General features: G+C 38.2%; 1 protein-coding gene and 1 long non-coding RNA gene across 2 annotated transcripts; one reads left to right on the forward strand and one right to left on the reverse strand.

The window, feature by feature from the left end:
- Window positions 1–2,570: 2,570 nt before the first annotated feature.
- Window positions 2,571–13,687, reverse strand: slc44a1a (solute carrier family 44 member 1a). Its single transcript, XM_007551858.2, has 16 exons — window positions 13,447–13,687; window positions 13,112–13,198; window positions 12,199–12,347; window positions 11,484–11,620; window positions 10,615–10,708; window positions 9,698–9,867; window positions 8,550–8,639; window positions 8,304–8,446; window positions 7,926–8,112; window positions 5,620–5,788; window positions 5,054–5,210; window positions 4,860–4,943; window positions 4,622–4,759; window positions 3,683–3,919; window positions 3,129–3,203; window positions 2,571–3,037 (listed from the first exon to the last, which is right to left on the reverse strand). Exons 1-16 carry the CDS (start codon window positions 13,468–13,470, stop codon window positions 3,014–3,016), a joined length of 1,965 nt encoding a protein of 654 aa, XP_007551920.1. The 5' UTR covers window positions 13,471–13,687; the 3' UTR covers window positions 2,571–3,013.
- On the forward strand, window positions 8,646–9,011 carry LOC107836201 (uncharacterized). Its single transcript, XR_001662067.1, has 2 exons — window positions 8,646–8,891; window positions 8,934–9,011. It is a non-coding gene; the product is annotated as an uncharacterized LOC107836201 (long non-coding RNA).
- Window positions 13,688–16,161: the final 2,474 nt, after the last annotated feature.

Here is a 16,161-nt window from a genome sequence, read left to right on the forward strand (position 1 = left end):
TTTGTGCTGACCATAGAAATGAAGGGAGATACCATCTCTGCGGCTCATTTCCAAACACTGGAGAGCCTGCTGCTGGAGACTGTTCAACAACAATAAAATGTGATCTGCCTGCAGATGGGGAGTCGGGCTGACTGATGGGAAATGCCTCAAATTGCAGGAAGCACTTTTCGTGTTCGGAAATCAGGTTTTTTTGGATAAGCAACTTCATGGCACGGGCTCTTTTATCACTTTTACGCTGATAAATGACAACGTCTAGCTGTAACAAAGAGATTAAGCCAACTTAAATATTTACTTAAATTGCCTGAACCTTTTGTCTAATTAGTAAATAACAGAGTAAAACAAGCTCAGATTAATATTATGTTTAGTCTTGACATTGACTATTGTGCTTTCTGTGGTTTCCCACAATAATTTTTAATCAATTTATAGCGACTGATGTTTCTATAAAATTGTAATTTACTCATTTAATTCTTTTAACAGCTGCATGTTGACAAAAATGTTGTAAATTAATGTTGGAAGTTTTACCAAAAAAAAAATGTAAAAAATTGCATTGCTATGTAAAATTAAAAGGGATTGAAGATTTAGCCTTTCCTGGAATAACAGAACTAATATTCTTAAAAACTGCCCAACATCTGTGTTGCATAGACTCAACGTATTTCTGCCACCTGTGAAGAGGTATTTTAGATCAGGAAATCTGGACTATGTTCCCCATTTCCTTTGCATTTTTTTAATTTTTTTATTTTTTTAGATTTTGCCTCACAAACATCATGACATTCATGACCTTGATTTGGCCCAAAATGAAAATGAGCTTGAAATCCCTAGTGTAATGGAACACAGTAAATAGCTTCGGTGAAGGGATGCAGCTAAAAGTCACACTTTCATAAATATAAAATGTACTTGTCAAAATTTTATTCAAAGGAAAATTGAAAAAGTCACTCCAAGCTGATGCGGTTCGTGTTTAAAATGCTGACAGACAAACTCCAGCAAGAGTGAAACACTCAAGCGCTCAGGCAGAAAATAGGCTCACATCTGAAACTAATTATGATACGCAGGTGAAAGTTTGGAGAAAGAAGTTATTAATTTATTTATAATGTTATCTGCACATGCCGTAATGCATGTAAAGAAAAAACTATGGCAAAAACTCTTACTCAAAACTCCTTTGCTTGCCCAGTTAATGACAGACTCATAATAAGAGTCTGTCTTCTAAAGAAGCTGGCTGTTAACTGACCGCTGGATCAAAACATATTGATGGAGAATTGACAGGAAAGAAACAATGTGGAGGAAAAAAAGTATACAAGATTTTTTTTTTTTTAAAAGTATACAGTCACAATATTGGCAATTAAATTGCTGAAATAAATTAACTTTTGATGATACAGAGGCAGAAAGACTCAGTTCAATGGTGAAGTCACTTCACTTCCCCTGTCCATTGATGAATGATCAAAGGATCTGGTGAAAGCAACTGTATGACAACCTGGCCTCTATCAGTCTGTCCCGGCGGAAATGTGTCTTCATTGTAGCTTACCATCACCGCTTTGTGCATGAATGAGTGAATTACTAAATTTAGCATAATGTGCTTTGGAGTCCTCTGACTTGGTAAAGCACTATACAAATGCAGGCCATGTCAAACTTTGACAAAACTGTTGTAAGATACTGTATATGTTGCGTTTCTTGGGTCAGAACAAACAGAAGCTCTGTAAAGCTGACCAGGCAACTTACCATTTACAATTAATTTAAATTTTCTGTGAAGGAATGTCCTTTTATACAGTACAAACTCAGGTGAAAGGATGAAAACATAACATGATGATTAGGAGAGAAACAAGGGCACAATACCAATTCTTCTTCTGCAAACTAAACATAATATTTATGATTTTCTGGAAATTATGAATTATTTAATTTTCAAGTTTTGGCCATGTGAGTTTCACTTCCTTTTCATCCATAAGAGAAGGAAGTCGTGCGAATGGTCATTGTGCCGTTATATAGAAATCAGCCCAGGCTGAGTCACGAGTTGGGCATCGAGAGGTTTTCCTCTCGATTCCTGTATTTTATGGAGGAGGACAGAAGTGTGCAGAGACAGCTGTCCCATTAATAACCACTAACTGCTCAGTGGGTTTGGTCCGTGGCTGTTCAACAAACTGAAAAGGATGAGCCTATAGATCAATACAGTTAGGAGAAACGGACGTAGATCAGCCCGAGTTGGCCTTCTGCTTCCACTAACTTTTCTAATCTATACAGAAAAATGAAGTAGGTCATGTGTTTAAACATATACAAAAGTATTTGAAATAATAATTTTAAAAAATCCCTTATTTTAAGATTTTCAGCTCATAATTGTTGGTAAAATAATAACTTATATATGGATTTGCTGCCCTCCAGTGGTTTCAATGAAATGTTGATTTTTTTGTTTTTATAAATGCAATTCAAAAAGCCTCAAATTTATTCATGAAGTCATTAATAGGTTGTCCCTATGGTGATACCACCAAGTCAGAATCCACCCTCACAAAATAATTTACTTTTTAAGTAATAATTGTAATCGTCACAAAGAAGACTGAGGGCAGCGAAGCAGAATAACAAAACTGTTTTTATATTAAAAAGATTTATTTAGGCAACCCATTTAAAAACAAAACAAAATCAATGCATTATTGGACACCAGTGTTAATACATCTGTTGACCTCAACATATAAAACAAGAACATACAAATGAGTTAATAGTAATGAATGGCAGCAAAGGGTAAACAAACCAAAACTCATCAAATGACTAAAACAAAACTAAAAAACATCTCTTTTCCCCACTATTAGTTTTCAGTTTTTATGAAAGTCCCTCTCTTTACAACTGTAAAACACGGTAAAATCTATAAAAGCTGTAAGTGTTCAGAGCTTCTGTCCAAAATGCATCGTAAATTCTGCTGAAGCCTCTGAATTTGACGTTGGTTACTGGTAAGCCAGGCTTCATTCTTGTCATACTGTGTGCATTTCAAGAGCTTTTTTAAGCAGCTTTTATGACATGGTGGTTAGATAATTGGTCAAGCTGAAGTCCCGCCACCTCTCTGCAAGATGGGGGAAAGAAACAACACATTTAGTACTTATTTACTTAGAAATACAACAATCACCACATCACATGAAGATTTTTCTACTCACCATGGGCTTCATTTCCTGTCCCGCTCCCTCTGGCGACTTGTATTTACCCATTTTACCGCTCTTCTCAATATGCTCCTGGAATTTTAACAAAAAAGGAAATTACATTGAACTCCATTTATGAGAATCAAGACCAGGGTCAACACCAGTTTTCCAATTCAAAATTTCACACATATCCAGACTGAATGTTTAAGTTTTTATTATACTGTTATTTTAGGAAATCATGAAGCAACAACAATAAAGTGCTGAAGCTAAGCTCTAATTCATCTGTAAGGTAAATTGCTATTTCACTTGTACCTATCACAGCGATAGATGGATATGATTTAGCTTCAGCTCCCAATGAGATATGAAATTTTATGAAAATTCACCATTGAATATCAGACCTTCAATGGTGAAATACAATTTTCTCTAGAGTTTAAAATTTATCAGTGAATTTTCATAAGATTTCCCCCTTGGGCTATCATGAGTCATTGGGAGCTAAAGCTAAAACATGTTTAGCCACTGAACCATGGAATGATAATGACAATAACTCGCAGGCACTCAATGAGTCGCCTCACCATCAATTCCTTGTCCATGTAGTACGGTCGCCCAGAGCTGCCGTCATTGAGCTTTTTGTCCACAGCGTAGCAGAGAAAGAGGACGTCGACCACGTTCTCAAACAGAGAGAGGAAGCAGTTGGCCACGAGGTAGGCAAACAGACAGGAGATGAGGAGAGGTAGCACCCAGACGGTGTAGTCCTGTTGGTAATTCAGAGCCAGGACGCCCGCAAAAGCTGTACAGGAGACTATTAGAACCTGACAGACAAGTGCTTGATTAGAGGTTTCTCAACAGGGACAGAACAGATATACATTTTGCCCACTAGATGGAAGCGCAAGCTGTCAGTTCACATCATGTTTGAATACAAAGTTAAACATCACAATAGTGTCAAGTTAACCTGGCTGTCATGTTCCTACGCAATTCTGTTGGCTAAAATCCAAGATTTCTCCCATTGACTTGGATTTCTCTGGTAGAGTTTGTACCGGGCCAAACAGATGGAGAAGTTGAACGATGATGCTGATTTTCTTAAAGTCAACCCTGCCCCCTTTTCATTTCAAAATGCATTTTAAATTTATGTTTAGAATCGCAAACTATTTAAGAGGACAACGTAGTGTTAAATTTTTTGCATTAACAAATGTGCACTAAACCCAGCTGGGTAAGGGAGAGTGTTTTCCCACCGAAGAATAAGCTCACTGAAGAAAAACATCAAGAAAATAACCATAATATAATTTATTAAAAAGAAATCTGATAAATTGCCGTTTTGTTATGTCACAAGAGTCATGCGAGTGTGGAAGCTTGTTTTAGGAGAATTTAGGTTTTACCTTGGTTAAATAAAGTTTAGGGAGAAAAGAACTGAAACTGACCATGTGATATTGTCAAACTGCATCCAAAATGTGCGATTAACAAAATTAGCCACAAAAAGAGAAAAGATAAAAAAACAAATGTGTGATGCATCTTACCTTTCCCATAAAGAGGACAAAGTCCCCTACTGTGTTAATGACTGCCACTTGGGCCGCGTTCTCAAGCAAGAGCTTAAAAGCATCACAAACTGAAGAGCAGAAGTTGGTGCCGTTTATGGCCGTTGCAGTATAGGCATTCTGAAACAAGTCAACATTTGCTTTGTTACATTGTACAAAAAACAAAATGGCTTTAGTGAAATCTTGTATATTCTGTCCTCATGTCCCCGTTGCTACTTACTTGGTTTAGGAATACCAGACACTTTTCAAGACAATACAGACAGCAGACGCAGGCTTTCAACATGCAACGAGCGCAAGCATTTTCCTGGAAGAAAAAAATAAATTATATGTATGTAAATTCTAGCTTGCAGATGTTGCATAAAAATGCATGTAATGTCAACTTGCACAATCTGGTTATAAAGGTTTATGGCTCACTTTTCCTTTGAGCTGGGTGTGGATGTACGTGAGTATGATACGAGGAATCTTAACCAGTGTGATGATGAAGGATCCCTTTGCCACAGTGCCCATGTGGTAGCGCAAGGTGTTAATTGAAGAGGAAACTACCGTAAATTGTGGCAAGTTATCCTTGTCCCTAAATTCAGTCACACATAAAAAGACAATGTTAATTGAAATCATGTAGCATACAGTTGTTCCAAAAATCATTCCAGAGTAGGTTCATGGGCAAAATCTGAAGTTATTTTGGTGTTTAGTTCATAGCAGCCGCAGTATGTCTGGAGGAGAAGGAATGAAGCATCTGCTGAAAAGAACATCATGTCTTCAGTAAAGCAAGGTGGTGACTGCGTGATCCTCTGGGGCTTTGACTTTCCTTCCCCTACTAGCAGAGACCTGCAGTTTAGCCATTTAAAGTAATTCTTTTTGGATGCGTTTATTGCAACCACCCTCTAGTTTGTATGTTTTGCCAATGAAGCTACTTTACACTGACTGGTTGAATACTTTTTAGGTACAGTTAAAATAAATTGGAAACATGGGTCTTTTCCTACCTTGTGAAAAAATAAGTGCTGACAGCTCCAGCGATGGTCATCTGCTGGAAAGCGAGGATGAACTCACTGATCCAGATGAGACCAACGAGGTGATACCACACCATGTACTGAAGAGGCCCCTGCATCTGATACTCAACCACACCTGTGGAGTTGTTCTTTACAGGAGATCCTGAAGGACAAAACAAGCTTTACAGTTGACAAGAACCGAGCAGTTTGCCTATTGGTGGATTTTCTTTCCCCTCAAAACTCCTGGAAAGTTTTCCTATCTAACATTCGTTTCCTATCATGCATTTTTAATTGTTCTCTTATCTTTGTCAGTCACTTGAAACTGCAGGACATGTTTTCTTTCTTTTTTTTAAATTTTACTTTAGAGTACATATGAATTTTAGATTAGCAGCTGGAAACTTTCTGCTTCCCTGAGTAATAAACAGAATGCAGCATACCGCATATTCAAAACTCTAAAGAAGAGGCAAAATGCATATTTTGCTTCCTAGTTGAGCATTGAAGGTACTTTGTATAGTATTCTGGCTGCAAAGTGAACACTGTGTTCAAAGAGTCAGCCTGGGGGAAGAAACTGTCTCTGCGGGAGCTGGTTTTTGCGCTCTGTAGCACCAGCCTGAAGGTAAAAGTTTCAACAATTTGTGTCCAGGATGTGTGGGGTCTGCAGAGACACTAGCTGCTCTTTTCCTCTTTAAACCAATTGGAACAATGACAAACATGGAGAAGAACCTGGAAAGTTTACTGAAGCCATAAGTGACCTCTCAGGGGAATCGACATTCCATAACTAATAGTTGTTATAAACGTCATATGAAGTGACACTGGGCATTTAAACGATTAGAACATTTGATTAAGGGACAGAAACTGACAAAAATTAAGATAAAGTTAGGCTTTAAAATTCAATAGGACAGATAATACATATTAAAGCATTTTAACAAAATGAAGACATTCCAGTTGGTTGTGTGAAACTGATTAATGATTTTTATGCTTGTGCTCAAACATATTTACACTCTTAAACAGTACTGAAAACTGGTTTTGCATTTCAATATGTTGCTACTTAAAACAATGTAATTTTTAAAATTGTAATTCATAATGTCCCTCAACGGTTAAGGTTGTTTTTATATGACTATTTTTTGAAAAGAAATCTCTTTTACCAATAACACTGCATTTAATTTGTTATATCAGTTTATCCTTGTTACAAATACCTAAATAGTTCAATACAGATAAGATGGTTTTTTTTTGTCCATGCTACTGAAATTGATGATGAAAAACCTTTTTTGTTCTTCCTGCCCAAACGATAACAAGTGGAGTTTGCAAAGTGCGACAATGATCAGAATAGAAACAGTTTGCTTTAGGTGTAAGGTCTTAATTATTTTTACACCTTTAGTGTTGTTTGCTTTGGTCCGAAGGGGGATCTGAAATGCTTTGGGCCCGTTTCTGTTCCACAGGTTCTTGTTAGACTGCATGGTATCATGAAAGCTTGAGAACTTAAATAGAAAAAATTGGACAGACTCGGCAAGAAAACTAAAAATGGCTCATCTGGTGTTTCAGTTGGATAATAATCCATGTGAAGAATGCTTCCATAAACACAAAACCAACCTTTTATGCTTCTCTCGGTCCCAACATCTAAATCCTACAGGCTACTTTCTAAAAGTGCGAGATTTTGCTGCTCCAATAAAAGGTGAACGCATTATTATTATTTTTTTTTTGCACATCTTAACTGGGAGTGTCTGCCAGAGTAAAAACACTCTTGTACATATATGCAATTATGAACACAAAGAAAACTATGCCCTACAAATTCTCATCTCTGCAGTGATTTTGTTTCTTTTTTCCCCCAGCAACGCTAAACAAACTTTTCTCCACTTGATAAAGTAAATCTACATTTACTGTAACTAAAATTCATACTTCGAGGTTTTAATAGAACACAAATGGAGGTCAATAAGGAATGAAATACCTCTTCCATAAAACAAAAAAATGCCCCAAAACACAAATAAGGCATACATTTGATTCATCAGCTTTTCTGCATTTGTCTTTTGTTTTCATTCTGACTATTTCCCAGCAGAAAGGAGAAGTGGGAGATGAATTGAGAAAGCCCATTGACCTTGTTCTCCACATCATGAGACTGCCACAGGATTCCAGATGTGGGAGTTCAGTCATGACACAAAAGCCCATCTAAATGCCGCACACTTAATATTCTGTTTGTTTGGGAATGGTATCAAAGACCATGAGAATTTTGAAGAAATGACTTACTGAGGAACATTCATAAAATGTAAATAAGTTAAGTGGAAATCATGTGTGTTGTGGCTGACCTGACGTCCCGAGGAAGAGAAGCACGGCCACCCAGTAGACCCAGAACATCATGAGGCCGAGGAAGGTCCAGAAGGGATGCAGGAACAACAGGGGGAGGCTGGTGAACACTTTACCTGTCACATGGAACAGGCTGATGGTGAGAGACACATGCTTCCTCAAGAAAAACATCAGCAGCAGCAGCACTACCTGCAAGATTAAACACAGGGTTTTCCTTACACTTTTCTAGAATGGATCAGGTGGCTAACAGTATGCATAACACGAAGGTTTTCACAATATTATTACAAAAGTCACTGCATTTTAGTATTTAGAGTGACCCCGATTATAATTATGTAATTTTTCCACACAAAAAAAAGTCTACCAATAGTGGAAATACATACTGTGAAAATAGTAGCACCAATAGAATAAACAAGCAAAGCTTTGTCGTTGTCTCCGGCCACTTCTTTCCATAATACACTTGTGCTGTTTTTGCTGAGGCCATGTTTTTGGTCCGCGTACAACCACCAGAGGATACACGTCCCACCTGAAAAAGATCAAATACATGCAAAGTTTGAGTTGGAAAATAAAGGTGAAACTGCAACATTTTGTGAGTCATTTTAATTGAGTAACAGAATAAAACAAATTACCTACTGAGCCGATGATTACCAGAACGGTGAGAATTATAACCAGCACTTTAGAGATGTAACGAATAACAACCGTCATGATCAGGGACAAGACTGGATAAAGGAGAGAAAACGTAGAACACACCATGAACTCGTAGAAAGACTATTTTCTTTGTGGTAGATAAAACATGGCTGCAATTGTACAGTTCAAGTCAGATGTTTAAATAGGTTGATCATTTGCACGAATATTTTAGTTTTGTGCTTTTAAGCCATCTTTTAAGTGTGGAACCACAAGACTAAGAAAAATACAAATTGCTGCTACCTACATGGGAAACCCCAATGTCCTTTGGAGAAAAGCTTAAATGTGTGGGATGGGCCCGACATTAACAACGTCGACGATTTCTGGAGTCTGACTAAAATCAACAAATTCAGGCTCTTCCAATCTGTTCTGCAATAAATGCAAGTTTGTTCACCCAAAATAAACTTAAAAAAATCTGTCTGTTGTGTATACCTTTCAAAAACCAAAGTTAAAATACTTTGTTACAAGCCCATGATGAATGTGTCTACTGTTGGGCAAATAACCTGAATTACCTTGAAAGCACAGCTCAAACTCATTTTCGTTATGTGCCACATCAAGATAACAAATGTCCCCAAAGGGCCAGTTGTGTCCCTGTAGAGCCTAGAGGGCCACATGAAAAGTTATGGGGGGGTCGAATTTGGCCCCCAGACCTTGAGTTTGACATATTAGAGTCAATGACAAACGTCCCTCTAAACCAAGAAACAAAATGTCGTCTTGCGATAATTTCTCTCTTGAGAAACAAACCAGACGAATCAAATAAAAAGATAAAAACGGACAAAGATTTGACCCATTATCCCTGCTGTACCAGCAGAAGAACTCAAAGCAGAAATTAAATTATTGCCTAGAGGATTAACTGTGGAGTATCCAACGTATGTAACCACTCAGACACTTCCTGTTTTTCCCTTTACGCACCAAAAATTGTTTCCCTGCCAACTATTTCCTTCCTGCTAAAATCCCAATAAGCAGCTAGAGCCGAGCAGTGGGACAGCAGCAGACCAAACCTCAAGAGTATGTTTTCTTTCATACTTCCATAACCGATTAAACGTTCCGCTGTATATAATGCGTGTTACAGATAAATAAAATAGTTTTATACCAAAAGCCAGAACACAAAGACCCATGATGATTTCTTTGCTGGTGATCACTCCTGCAATGACACGCCGCAGCACAGTGTTGTCACCAACAAATGTGATGAAAGCGTGGGCGAACTCAGCATAGCAGCTGATGTCCACAGGGATGCAGCGGTGGAAGACGGGGACAGCATTACTGAGAACAAGGAGGAGAAAAACATTATTTGAAAACAAAAGTAATGGAGAAAATAATTTTATTTGTTATTTTTTCTCCATCAAGCAATCATTTTATTATGTCCAGTTAAAGTCCCTAACTGGACAGCCAGATTGATCCAGTGAGAGGAAATTTATTATTAAAATTGACTTGAATCCCAATTTCCATCTTGAAAGTCCAATATTAATATCAAAAGAATTCACATTGAACCGTTCCATTGTTTTTGTAACATATCAACTCCATATTGGTGTCTAAATTACCCTGCAATAGTATTCATACCTCTTAAACATTTCCCCGTTTCATCATGTTTCAACCTCAAACTTCACAGCATTTATTTGGATTTTATGCGGCAGATCAACCCACTGACGCAACTGAATCAGTTGCGCTAGAGCAGGGTCACATCTAAAACCCGGCAGTGGGCCCTGAGAACCTGGGTTGGAAACCCCTATGCCATAGAACATTAGTAAACAAACAGCATCTTAAATATCTAAGGAACACAGACAGGGATTGTAAATTTTGAAGAAATGTTAAAAAGGGACACGTCATAGCAAACCACCCAACACTAGTTTGTGATGTTCTATGACTATGATGTCAATACTCAAGTTTGTCAATGTAACGCAACATAAACGTAGAGTTCAATGGGTATGAACGCTTTTTTTAGGTTGTTGATTTTGGTTTAAAAAGGAAAAAATTATTTTTTTAAAAACCCAAAGCATAGAAATGACTCACCTTTGTGGAACGGGAAGTTTTGGACATTTTGAGAATCTGTCATTGCTGTTCTCATATTTTCTTGGAGTAAGCTCATAGGAGCAGAGATAAGACCCTAACAACAGAAAAAAACAAGTAAATGATTCAAAAGAAACACAGTTATGATAAGAAAAAGTGTCTTCAGATTATTTAGACCTCCGTGATGTGGACATTTCCAGAGATGTCCAGAAACATCATTAAAAAGTCTACATGACCTAAACAATCAGCTGTAGGGCTGGGCATTATTAAATCAGTAATGATAGACATATAATCAATATCAATAGAAAATACATCAAATAGTATATTCAATCATTTCATTGAACGCTCAATGAAATGAGCGTTTGATTCTGGAGGATGTAAGCAGAGGAAACACCTAATCGCTCAACCTTTCATGGCCAGCTAAGCAAGGTGAATGGCATCAGCTAACTCACTCACTCACTGGTTACCTAGCAACAACCTGTTGATTAACTTGCACAGTTGCATGCTCAGGTTTTGCTACCTGCCTCATAAATGCTTCAAAATAAACCAAAGTGTGGAGTGAAAGAAGAATACGAGTGCAACAGCTCACGAAGAAACTATGGATGGTAGAGGAAAGCTAACATCAAAAGTATTTTAGATATTTAGGACAAAAAAATAAATCAACAATTGATACACTCTTCACGATACGTTTTTCAACTATGTTGCCCAGCTCTACTCAGTAACCAATGTTCCCAAAACAGAAGAGGAAAAAAATGACCTGTCCTTAGTAGCAATGTTGTTGATGAATACAACAACAAATACAACACCAGACCTTAGACATTCAACATTAGATATTTAACTTGAGCCATTTCCACTTCTGATAATTTACTCACCATTACTGAGCGCAAAATCTTTCAACTCTCTGTAGGTCTTCAGTTCTGTGGCTGGACATTGGGAGACGCACAAGGCGATGGACTTGAATTTTCTGCTGATTATGTCAAATTTGCAAGGCTCTAGAAAGAAAACGTACCTAAAAAAGACCACAAAAAAAGAAACAAAATTTATTTTAATTTTAAAACTGCTCACAATTGCAACATCTGAGAATGTGAAACAAAAAAGACAAATTCCTCTGATGAAAATTCATTTTGTGGTTGCCATGTTAACGAGGGCAGAAACTTAAAAGATGTTGACATTTGCTACCCCATCAGACAGACTCTGCTTTGTTGCTGAAATGCCCGTTTTGTTTTTTGTTTTTTCCCTCCAAAGGCTCCATGGGCAATCAGCCCATCAATAAAGCATCGGCCTTTGTTTCCCTGAAGCTAGGCCTTCAGACTGTGGGCTGGTGGTAACCTCCAGCCCCAAATATTCTACAGAATAGAAATTTCCTTTATTGTCCCACAGTGGAGACAGTCATGTAAGAAAAACTCAGAACTGAGAAAAAGCTGCCAGCTTGTGCAGCTCTGGAAGTCAAGGAAAATTAAGAAATATTAAAAATATGACACAAATCAAGAATTTCTTGTTCTGAAATAAGTACATGAAAAGACTCCGATACTTAGATTGAGACACAGAATAGCTGAGATCGAATGATTAAAGTGCAGACATATTTACTTTTTCTCAGTCATGTCAGCGCCACTGAGCGGCACTCCGTCAATCTTCTTGTTGGTGTTATTTCGGCCACAGGTGTTGCCGTAACTATCATATCCAGAGACGAGGCGGGAGGCACCTCCTGTGGCGATGGCAAAGCCACAAATTAAGGCCTGCAGACACAGATGTCAGAAGAGGACATGAACAGTTAACAGGACACTATAAAGGCACTTGTTAGGGTCCAACGCTGAGCTGCAAAGCAGAAGGGAAGTGATGCTGAGAATTTTATGGAATTATGAAGAGTTCTCACTTGAGTACATCCTGTTTTTATCTGAATGTTGGTGCATGGGCAGTTCTCGCAATATCCGTTAGGATTTTCCAGCCACGAAGCGTAAAAAACAATGTGTTTTCACTAGGCCTGTTAAGATTTTTATTGACACTTTCTTGCTTGCCAGAGACATTATCTTGGTGCTATTCAATCTGAAACTAAGTCCTGCTGTGAGTCAGAATTCCAAATACAATCCAGATACAATATCTGATCTATCTATTGAATATAAATCACTGTGAAAACCACTGCAGTTGTTAAGCATTAGTAGACGTTTTCACTTACAAAATTTAAGAAGGAACAATGTCAGTAAAGTCAAGTATTTTTTCTAAACTTTGAATCTACACTTTCCAGGAAAATGATAAAGGTGATCCATACATGTCATACAGAAGGTTTACCACTCATAGCACAACCAGTTTAACAACATTTAAGTTCACTTGTAAAAGTTATTTCTTTGGAACAGCGCAAGAATATGAGATCTAACCTGCAACAGTTAATTAACTGGTCCTACAAGACAAAGCACCAAATTCTTGCCTTGAGAATTTGGTACTTTCAAAAACAACATGTAATGCAACAGGTAAGCTGTGAATTATCATCATGATCCAGACGTACCATGCCAATGCAAAACAGTGAGAATATGATGAGCCATGGTATATCCGTGTATTTGCGGTTCTCCGTCGGCTTCCAGTCCCGATCACCCTGCCAAGGCATGAGAGACAGACAGGAGCGGTTATTCTTTTGGAGCCTGTTTTTGTTGTGAGCGCCTCTCTGTGTGCAGCTCCCTCAGCAGGCAAACAACCAACTACTGAGGAGTTGAAGACAAAGAGTTCCCACAGTTGGTGCTGCTGCTGCTGCTGCTGCTGAAAAAAGATGTCACATTACAGTGCACTCGAAAGGTGCTGTGAAGAGAGTCAGCCATTACCTCCAGCACATGAACTGCAACTCACCTCTGTGCTACTGCAACATCCCATTGTGTTACAGTAAAAGTAAAACTTTGCGTCTCTCCGTCACAACTTTTCGATTCTTGTTTTTCTTTCCTTTTCATAAGTTATCCGGAAAAAGACAAAACACACACACACACACACACACACATTCGTTGTTAGCTCGTTTGGTTCATTGAAAGCCTCCCGTTAGAGACACTCCCTACAGCTTCAGGTAAACACGGAAGAAGACCAATTATATACCCCCCCTCCCCCCCACTACCAGTGAAAATATGTGTGCTCATTTCAAGGACTGTAGGAAATAACACACTGGACAAAAACATACAATCTCTCTCTCTCTCTCTCTCTCTCTCTCTCTCTCTCTCTCTCTCTCTCTTTTTTGCAAAGAATACTATTTTATGTGTTTCAAACTGCCATGGCTATGTGCAATTTTTATTATTTTTTCTTAATTTCTGTTCTAAGCTATGGCTTTTTGCTTTTAATTTGGCACTCTAAGCTTTTTCCCTTTGCAGTGTTGTTTTGTTTTAACATGTTTAATAATAATAATAATAATAATAATAATAATAATAATAATAATAATAGCGGCCAAGAAATGCATTTGTTACTTCCAAGGTTGACTTGACAAATTACGCGCTTCTTTAAATGCATCACGACCAAAGGCATGCATAGCGTCCGTGTGGAGTTTGGCGCCACTTGCTGGAGAAAAGACGTCATTGCTCAATGTGACCACGCCAAGGAAGGGAGGGGCTTAGTGCCAATCTCGGTCTCGCGGTCATTGGGCGAGAGGCGGGTGTGGGGAGATTTTCCTGATAGGTTGTCAGTGCTTAAAATATCTAATTAGACAATCATTGACGAAACAAATTAACTTAAATGATGTGGTGATAATAAATAGTCCGTTTTATATATATGCAGGACTGAGTTTCTGGAGGATTTTATGAATGAGCTCAGATTAGGACAAGACAGCAGATTAGTCAAACTTCCTGCCACTGGTGAGTGATGACCAGATTTATGTATTCGAAGCACTTTTTTCTCTGAATTATACATACTGCATGACTTATATATTGCAATATTTTTGCAAAAGTATTTATTGTCATGGAGATTGAAGTGTGTTGTAACATGATTAAATGTACAAAAACGTAAGTAACATGATAGCTATTAAAAGCCACAGTAAATGAAAAGTTGGCTTTCTTTTGGACTTTATAAGTGGAGACAAATCTCTTGGAGCAGGAATGCAACACAGATGTCACTCTGTTGAAGCCCAGATAATGTATCACTTCCATGCTTATCAACTCTAAATTGAAACTTATGATAATATATTTTTTTACACAGATGTACTTCTGACGGTATGAATGAGCAACCATGCAGATGTTCTATTAGGTCATTTTGTTACTGAAGTGCAACTGAACATGTTCTGATACAACTGCCAAGAGATCTGCCTCCCTCATCATATGATGAAGCCGCTCATTGCATCTCATATCCTGAAACCCGCCTGTAAATACTTCCTGCCGATGCTGCTTTGGCAACTGTGTCTAAGGACAACAGGGCATTCTGGATCCCTACTGGAGGAGTCGTTGCCAGTGCAGCATATGTTCAGCAGCATTCTTGGTGAAGAGGTGTAGTGCGTCACTGTCTTGGCCTGCCCGGGGTCTGGGCCGAGTCATTCGTCATATCGAGCGCAACACAAGGATAAATATTATCTTTGCCTTTCCTCAGATACCTTCGCAACTCATGAAGTAAGCGGTGTGCAGCCCTGGAGGATGTGATGAATTCCATCCTGGCAGTCTCATGCACCAAACAGCTAAAACATCAGTACTGCCCACTGTCGTATTTGTCTTGCAGACAGGACTGCAACTGAAACTTGTCGTTTGTAGACTATTTCTTATTTCAAATTTTCTTAGAGGATATCTTTAAATCACTTATCTGAGTCATAAACTGCTACAGTCTTTTTTCTTAAGGGCTCACATGGCTCTTTACATTTCACAATGACGTCCACTCGCACCTCAATTCAAGGGGCCCTCAAAACTGTGGTTTAACAGGGTAAACCTTTAAAAGTCTTAGCAATCCTGTGCACCTTATTTGCTATGCCTTTAATATGCCGTGAAGTTCTTTTTTTTTTTCCTCCAATTGATATTTCCCTCCTCTGTTCCAAGGCTGTTTATCAGCCTCAGGCACCTTTTTTGGTTTATCAAACTGCTTAACATCGTGGATAACACTCACCACTCCTATTATTTTAGCTGCAGCCTTAGCAGTGACCACAAAATACATGCTTTAATTGAGCTTTCAGAGCTTAAAACAACAGGTTCCCTTTTTCAGCTCCATATTTGGATGCTCAGTAGACTCCAGTTTGCTTTTGAACCTACATTTCCTTGTTTAAGCTAACCTAAATTGTGATCTCTTATAGTGAAGTCGTGCTGCATGCTTGTTGCATGCAGCAACAAGTATTGTTGCTGCATGCAACAATGCTTGTTGCATGCAGCAAGTATTTGATACATAAATTGTTGGTATGGCTATGAGCAATGTAGAACTGGACCACGGTTTGTGATGTGTGGCTGCTTCCTGGGTCAGGTCTCCCTTAAAAATGAGATATCTGATATCAACAGAACCTTCTGAGTAAATAAAGGTATGAATTAAAAGATGTTCAATTAGTTTGAACCCAGAATCTCACCCGTAAATACTTCCTGGAAGTATTTAGCCGGATGCAACTTTTAATAAAACATTTTT

This window comes from Poecilia formosa, unplaced genomic scaffold (genome assembly GCF_000485575.1).
Source record: "Poecilia formosa unplaced genomic scaffold, Poecilia_formosa-5.1.2 Scaffold44, whole genome shotgun sequence".
NCBI classification, from domain to species: domain Eukaryota; kingdom Metazoa; phylum Chordata; class Actinopteri; order Cyprinodontiformes; family Poeciliidae; genus Poecilia; species Poecilia formosa.